General features: G+C 46.6%; 1 protein-coding gene across 1 annotated transcript; it reads right to left on the bottom strand.

The window, feature by feature from the left end:
* Window positions 1-6,405: 6,405 nt before the first annotated feature.
* LOC144120001 (uncharacterized) lies at window positions 6,406-8,082 on the bottom strand. Its single transcript, XM_077652489.1, has 2 exons — window positions 7,774-8,082; window positions 6,406-6,665 (listed from the first exon to the last, which is right to left on the bottom strand). Exons 1-2 carry the CDS (start codon window positions 8,080-8,082, stop codon window positions 6,408-6,410), a joined length of 567 nt encoding a protein of 188 aa, XP_077508615.1. The 3' UTR covers window positions 6,406-6,407.
* Between the last annotated feature and the right edge of the window lie 230 nt (window positions 8,083-8,312).

Raw genomic sequence — 8,312 nt, 5'->3', positions numbered from 1 at the left:
CGTGGTGTCCCGGCGAGGGAGGGTAAGCAGGGCAGCCGAAAAGGATGTGAGAGAGTGTGGCGTGAGGGTCACCGCATAGGGAGCATGCAGGGGACGTGCCACAATAGTGGGATAACAGCTGAGGGGATGACAGAGAGCGGCTATGGAGCCGTCTGAGGAGGATCTGTTGGGTGTGCGTAAGAGAGGGGTGAGGAGGGGGTAAGTCCAACGGTCCAATCGGAGTATTTGCATGAGCTATGCAAAGGTGTGCGCCCGCTCCCTCGAGAATTCTGGATCGAGACTGTACTGAGTCCGGCATATCAAACCTCGGACAAATATATCGGCATCCTCGTTTCAAGGGTTTCCAGACTGACTCGGCACGCACTGGAGCTCTACCTTGCGTGGTAAATTATGGGTAGGGGGGTTAAACAATTACCAGGCAGGGGTGAGAATCCTGCTTCTGGCAAAGTGGGGCAGAGACGTTTTGGATTCGCTGAAGATGCATTGGGCGTCCGAATGTGGAAGGGCTAGGGCAATGGCGCTCTCCTCTGCCTTCTCGGTAGTAGAGCCCGAGGGAAGACGGTGAGTTAGAGGGTGGGGCATGAGTTAGGGGGTGAGGACATGGGTCATAACATGACAATGAAAAAATAAAAGAATGTTTCAAAAGAACCGAACAGGTATACTGCTTTTGTTTTCGTAGGATAACACGGTAAATCCTTCGTTGCGAAACGTCTTTCCATAACTTCAAAGAAAAAACAAGAAACGAAGATAGGTACTTGCTCTGAACTTCCAGGTGCATCTAACGGACAACGCGACTCCGCACACACGACTAACAAGCATCGACCGACATGCTTCGGCCTTATGTGGCATGTTGTGCCTAAAGGCAAGTTGTGGCAATTCGACTTATATACATTTAGCATACCGGAGGCGTATTAGCATAGACGTACACCAGCCTACCAGACGCCTGTATATGTCTACCCTATTACGTCTCAGCTGCGTTAAATCTGTCTATTGTCTAAAGGTGGTCTTTTCCGCAGAATACGTCTTTTCGACTTCTTCAAATCCTCGACGAGTTCAGGTTCATTCACTTAAGTCGTACTTAGCCGCAGTCGTGTTTCATTTGCTCTCATATTTGCGCGATAACAGAAGGAGTGTTTGCTTGAGCGTTTAACATTTTCGCATTATTACAAAAACGCAGAATTTCTCATAAGCCGCCCATCAAAACTGGCTTCTGCATGGATAGTGGGGCATTAAGGAGGTGTAATACGAACTTTAATTTTCCACAACAGGCAGCCTCATAGCTTGGCTGACTGAGCCTTCGCATATTAATTTATCCTGAGTTATTTTACTTACAGCTTTACCTACATGTTGCGGTGCTAGTTAACGCATTTGTTTATGCTGCACATGCGCAGGTGGTGCTTCCCCAAAGGGTCCTGATCTTCATTTTCGCCGTTTTCGTCACTTAATTTGGATTCGTTTCATCTGCACTTCCTCAGTTCGCTCAGCGCAAGCTCACGACGGCAACGTGCCGACTTCATGGGCCTTCCAGTTCACGCTCGCACTGATTAATTGTGACAAAAGCAACCGGCGCCATACTGAATTCAAACATTAAATAAAACAGCAACTAAACGAAAACAAGACCATATATGATAAATTTTTCGATAGCCTGCAAACCGCTTTGTTCAAAAACTGCCTTGATGTTTTCTGCACCGCGCAGTATTATATATATATATATATATATATATATATATATATATAGAGAGAGAGAGAGAGAGAGAGAGAGAGAGAGAGAGAGAGAGAGAGAGAGAAAACGCATGTTCTTAATTCCTTGAATAAAAAGCTGTTCTATGTATTGCACAAGAAATGCCTGATTTCGACCAGTAATGGGAACGAAATGGTTCGATTCGGTACGACGCGATAGCGTAACGGTTAATTCCCATATATGCAGAATGTCATTCTCTGCTTTGCACTCATAGAGGCCCGGGAGTCTTCATCCCCTTCCAGGCGCAGTGCTGCAGCGGTTAAGCGATGTGCTTCTGTCCTGCGATGGCAGGTGTTACTAGCGGTGGACCTCACGCGGCCCAAGTTGCTCTTCCCGAACTACCAGTCATTCATTTAACAAGTTGAAAAGAACTGGACCGGTAGCTTCCTCATTTCATTCCACTAAGATTCATATTGTTGACTCACCCGCTGCGGTGGCTCAGTGGTAAAGCGTTCGTGTACTGATCCAGCGCACCCGGGTTCGAACCCCGTGTGGTCGAAGTTATTGATGATGATGATGATGATTACTTCAGGCTTAATGGCGCAGACTCACGTCGGGGCATTAGCTAGCTCGCATTTTTGATACAAATGTGCTCATGGTGAAGCAGTGGAGTAATTGGATAATTTTGGGCCCTAGACTGGAATTTGGGTACAAAATGGAAACAGAAAACGGAAATTAAAGCAGTGAACTCTTATCATAGCAGAGGAATCTACCTGATGCAATTATATACTAGTAAAAATTATCGCACACTGGTATCAGGGGGTATTCGTTGGCGCTTCCTCCGCCGGAGAGGAGAATAGGAATAGATAGATAAAGCCCCAATCGAGCGAGGGGTGCCTCCAAGTAAATTCTACGGATTAAAGAGAACCGCTGGCAAGAGAGGAAAAAGTGATCTATGAACTCAGGTTAGGCGCAAGACTCACATAGGTTGGTCATAGAGAATCCCGGTAGACGTAAACGAAGAATAAGTTGTGGTATTCTGCATCTCAAGAGGGTCATGGACACCTCACATTGCCTTTGACTGCACATGCGCTCACTCCAAGAAAATAAACGGGCTTGAAAATCCGCTGTAAAAAGAGGAAAGGATGAAAAAGTTGCCGTAGTGGTGGGCTCCGGAATAATTTAGACCTCATTAAAGATCCCCAGGTGGTCGAAATTATTCCGGACCCCTCCACTATGGCACCTCTTTCCTCCTTTCTTCTTCCACTCCCTCCTTTATCCCTTCCCTTACGGCGTGGTTCAGGTGCCCAACAATATCAGAGATACTGCGCCGTTTCTATTCCCAAAAACCAGTTATTAATATTATTATTATTATCTTCATTATTATTATATTATTATTATTATTATTATTATTATTATTATTATTATTATTATTATTATTATTATTATTATTATTATTATTATTATTATTATTATTATTATTATTTTCTGCTCACAAGATTAAATAACATGCGATCCTGGAAGCTCTGGTTGCCATCGTCGTTAATATCGCCAGCTACGCAGCGAAAGCTCCTTCTTCGAGTCGCGCGCGAGATCCTAATGAGAATGATGACTAATCAGAGGAGCGCCTGTCGTGAGAAAAAGGGCGCGCTTTTATGCTGCCCAAGAATTCCCGGGTTTGCAGTGGGACTCTACCACTTTGGGCACATGTCGAGCGTCTGGTTAGGTGCCGGGTAATTCTGCGCGCATAATAGCGAGCTCGATATCATGAAGTAGAATGCAGATGCCAAAATTAGTTATCGGATTCGCCTAAGTAATCAAGGCCCAATATTTTGCAATATAGTGTGCAGTGATAACTCAAATTAAAACGTTTCGGTATTCAGCAAAAAAATGTCATCCCTGCCGGATGTATGGAAAGGCGGCATTGTTTTATCTCACTCATTTTTAAAGAAAAATCCGCAGATTAAAAACAAATACCCAGTATAGGTTGTAACTGCACGTAGCGATTTAGTGAAGCGAGAGGTGACAAACTGTGCGCAGCGAAATTTGGGAGGAAAAGATGTATATTTCTGTCCGTGCTCAGCTATCGTGACACAGGTGATGGTGAGCCCTTACTATAGGAATCGATTCTTTGTTGATGGTCCTTGCAAAGTGTGGTGCGCGTGTGCTTTTTTTTTATTTTTCCTCTTTGACTGTACGCGCGCACGACCTGGGCAACTTTATCTGGACTCTGTAAATAGTGTAAATATGACTACCCCCTATGTCCTTTCTTGCTACCCCTCACCTCTTTCGTTTCTCTTCTTCATACTGCCTTCTATCCTTTATTTCCGCTGCCCCAGCTCAGTTGCCGCCGATACAGTGATGGCAGATGCCGGGGTGAGCAAAAATCTTTTAACTTCCTTTTTATTATATTTTTTTATTAAACACTTACTATTACTACTTGGTGGTCCTGCTAGCACACACTTGGAGGGAGGGCGCGAGTAGTCGCCTTGGGGATATTGGAAGCTAGGCATAAACTTTATAGTACACAGGGGCAGGGTCACGCTGCCTAAGTATACGTGCAAAAGCTGGCAATTATAGGACAGTGAACACCCGACATTATAATGCGCCACCGCATGCACCTTTGCTCCCGGAAGAGTTTTTCAGGCCGGTAAGAAGAGTAAAATTGGAAATATATAGACTATCACCAATCAATCACAAACGATCACTCCATGAGGCAGTCAAAAGCGCTCCCAATTTTGTACCAACTGAAACACAGCTAGTGTACACAGCGCAAGAGGAAATAAGAGGCATACTGTGATAGTGAAAATCTGCTATCAGCGTTTAATAAATGTTCATTCAATTAGTAAAAGAAATATGTCTATTAGACGATCGGCAGGTTCTGGAGTTGTACTCGAAGCAGAACGGCATTGGCCAGGTGCCTCCACGTCCAGTTTGCCCGGCGTGAAGTAACGCACACATGTCCGGGACCCTGTGATGAAAGCGGAAAAGCCGTCGCACACGTGCGCATTTTTCGCCTTTGAACAACCCTTGTATTGGTATCAAAAGACCTGGCTGTCGAGTTGCGCGAAGTGAGGAGGCGTATTTTTACCAGTGGATTATTTAACAGATGGCATCTAATTATAATGGGCGTCTTTTATTGCAGAAGCTCGGAAGCACTTATTTGGATTATTGATAAGCTCAATGTGCTGGAAGATATTCGATAAAAATTGCTTATTGCCTAGCTTTTTTAGGTCAGGATATATGTAGCGAAAGCGTGGACTTCTGCATCGGAAGAGTGCTTTCACTATATGCGCCTTTATTCATGGTTAAAGCTAGAGCCGTTGTGGCGGAGTGGTTGCGTCTCCGTCACAAACGCCAAAGGCCCTGTTTGAAACAATTGAAACAAATTACGTGAGAATCTCAGCAAGCACTCTACCTATTCCTTACGCGTTGGTTAACCTGCGCCCGACCGCCTGAACCATACCTACTCGCCCTGCGCAGTTAGTGGCGGCTCCTGCGCCCAATAGGATAGATGCTATCCAGTGGCTGCGGAGGGAGGGAAAAAAAGGGGAGAGTAGGTGCCCTAGAGGACGTCTCTGGAAATATTTCGATCAGCTGGTGACCTTTAATGTGAGCTCTCTACATCGAGCTGAATTTCATTTTTTTGTCTATTTATGACAAAGGTACTCCTTAATTTCAAACGAAAATTGTATAAGCTATAGAAAATTGACAAAAATGAGCACCCATGGTAGATCACCCACCTCGGTTTCATGAAGTGGTGGATTCGATTCCTGCTGCGAGCCGGTTACCCACCGGTTTGCTCAAAACGGGTACAAGCTTTGTCCCGGCCTGGTGCTCGGCTTGCTAGGGTTACATGGCTTGGCGAAGGAGCCTACGCCTTCAAATCCCTTCACTGTGGCCTACGGCTACAGCCCTAGGCCACAAATGGGCTTCTACCGCATGAGGCGGATTTAGGGTTGCTTGATGGCGGAACATCTCTCTGATCCATCAAGGCAACGGTTTTGTCTAAGAACCTTTCCCAAGCATCTTACCCTAGACGAGACGGGCACCAGGCCGGTGGAAGTCTTGTACGCATTAATTTCATTTCTTGTCTATTTATGACAAAGGCACTCCTTAATTTGAAACGAAAATTTTATAAGCTATAAATAGACAAAAAATGAAAATCAGCTGAATGTAGGCTCTTTTTTATCTTTCAAAAAAAAAAAACGAGCGCAAGCTCTTATGTTCCGAAGCCACCGAGTCGCTTAGAGGTCACACGAAGCGTTGCATTTAAAATACAGTTGAGTACGTTTTGCATGCTGGAGCGGCCCTGGTGGTTCAGTGATTATGGTGCTCGGCTGCAGGCCCGAAAGACCCGGGTTCGATCCCGGCCTCTGCGGTCACATTGCGATGGAGGCGAAACACTAAAGGCCCTGCTATTGTGCGATGTCAGTGCAAGCTAACGAACCAAAGGTGGTCGAAATTGTCCGGAGCCTGCCACAACGGCGTTCGTCGTAGCTAGGGTCGCTCTGGAACGTTAAACCCGATAATACATCTTGCATGCTTGACTTAGGGCAGTTTTAGAGAGCTTGTCGCAAAGGGTTCTGAATATAAGGTTTAGCCTTTTCCATTAAATTGCAACCCTTAAGTGATAGCTGTTAAGCTTCATGAGCTTTTCTTTCATGCTAGCCGAACCGAGTGCTGCAGTCAGACCCTGACCCTTACCGGCTTGCCCTGCGCCTGCTCACGGAGCTTCGGTGCCCTTTCCGAAGCTCTCATACCGGCGTTCTTTGATGCCGTCTTGGAGCGCTTCCTGAGCAGCTGCCTGCGCGCTTCCCCGCCGCGTCATCGTCTCGCGGAGCTGCAGGACCTGGGAGGCCGGACGTAGCGCCTTGTCTACAAAGCGCCTTCCGCCTTCGAAGGATTCCAGGTCCGAGTCCGCTGATCCCATTGTGGGGCCGCTGTAGGAACTGCTGGCGCTGCCGACGCTGGGTGGGAGTGGCTAAAATAGTGACAGGAAAAATATGTCGACACCGTCTGGAAGACGTTGAAGTAAAAAGCGATAGCTGCTTGGTAGCGCCATCTATCGTTCATGCGATATATTACCACGTCATTACGCTAGTTTTCCATCGCTCACGGTGGGCGGGCACCTACTGCCTTGAGGTCGGATATATTTGACCAATTTGAAAGATTGAAAATTGGTTTTTAGGGAAAGGAAATGACGCAGTATCTGTGTCACATATCGGCGGACACCTGAAGCGTGCCGTAAATGAAGGAATAAAGTAGGGGTGAAAGAAGAAAGGAAGAAAGAGGTACTGTAGTGAAGGGCTGCGGAATTATTTCGGGCACTTGGGATAGAGGCGAACAATAAAGCGCCCGTGTGCAAAACGCTAAGGCGCCCGTGTGCTGTGCGATGTCAGTGCACGTTAACGGTCCCCAGGTGGTCGAAATTATTCCGGAGCCCTCCACTACGGACCTATTTGTTCCTGTCTTCTTTCACTCCCTCCTTTATCCTTTCCCTCACGGCGCGGTTCAGGTGTCCAACGATATATGAGACAGAGACTGCGCCATTTCCTTTCCACCAAAAACCAATTATTATTATTATTATTATTATTATTATTATTATTATTATTATTATTAATAATAATACTATTATTATTATTATTATTATTATTATTATTATTATTATTATTATTATTATTATTATTATTATATATGATATCGATACTGCGCTATTTTCTTTCCCCAAAAACCAATTATTATTAATGCGTATTACCCGCCGCGGTGGCTCAGTGGTTAGGAAGCTCGGCTACTGATCCGGAGTTCCCGGGCTCGAACCAGACCACGGCGGCTGCGTTTTTATGGAGGGAAAACGCTGAGGCGCCCGTGTACTGTGCGACGCCAGTGCACGTTAAAGAACCACAGGTGGCCGAAATTTCCGGAGACCTTCACTATGGCATCCCTCATAACCTCAGTCGCTTTGGGACGTTAAACCTTCGTAGCCTTTTCATTTGTTCATTTAGAGACTAGAAGATGCAAAAATAAAGCAGACACCATTGTCAGCTTTTCCTATAAAACATGTTATAGACTACATATGAGGCGTTTGCTACCTGTTCGGCCTGCGCTGGCTCCTGCTCGTCCTTCTGGGAAGGCGTCGCCGCGTTGACTACAGCATGCCCCAGGGCCCCTGGTAGTTTAGCGTGATGGTCAGCCCATCGCAACTCGCGGAGCTGCGGTCTCCCTCGGGGATTCAGTCGCTGGAAGCCCGGACGTTCAGCCAAGCGCGCGATCCCTGCGCCCCACCCGATGGCCACCAGGCCCCTGGAACTCGTCATGGTGCTGTTGCGGTAGCTCCTCACCGTGTCCGCAGCCGTGGTGACGCGTCTGAAGTCTACCGCGTCGCCGGTGCACACCAGCATCGCTCTGTGCGTTGTGCCCATACCTAAGGGTGTACTGGAACTGCCTCGGAAACCTCAGGTGCTCTTTTTTCGGCAGACGCGTTCGTTGTCAGTGCTGTGAGCGCTCCTGCTGGTAGTAAAGACCGCGACATATTCGGAACGTCACGTGAGCTTGCGAGGCCCACTTCTTTCCTTTATTCGACTAGAGCTCTGATTTTTTCTATATTAAAGCAGAGGCAGGTGGCGTGTTG

The sequence above is a fragment of the Amblyomma americanum genome, chromosome 2, assembly GCF_052857255.1.
Source record: "Amblyomma americanum isolate KBUSLIRL-KWMA chromosome 2, ASM5285725v1, whole genome shotgun sequence".
Classification (NCBI taxonomy): domain Eukaryota; kingdom Metazoa; phylum Arthropoda; class Arachnida; order Ixodida; family Ixodidae; genus Amblyomma; species Amblyomma americanum.
This window is presented reverse-complemented; position numbering and strand designations above follow the sequence as displayed.

Excerpts from the sequence above, each read along its gene's own strand:
- LOC144120001 (XM_077652489.1), bottom strand. The coding sequence starts at position 8,082 with ATGCTGGTGTGCACCGGCGACGCGGTAGACTTCAGACGCGTCACCACG. Across the intron at positions 6,666-7,773 it reads AGCCAGCGCAGGCCGAACAG|CCACTCCCACCCAGCGTCGG; the intron begins GTAGCAAACGCC and ends TCACTATTTTAG.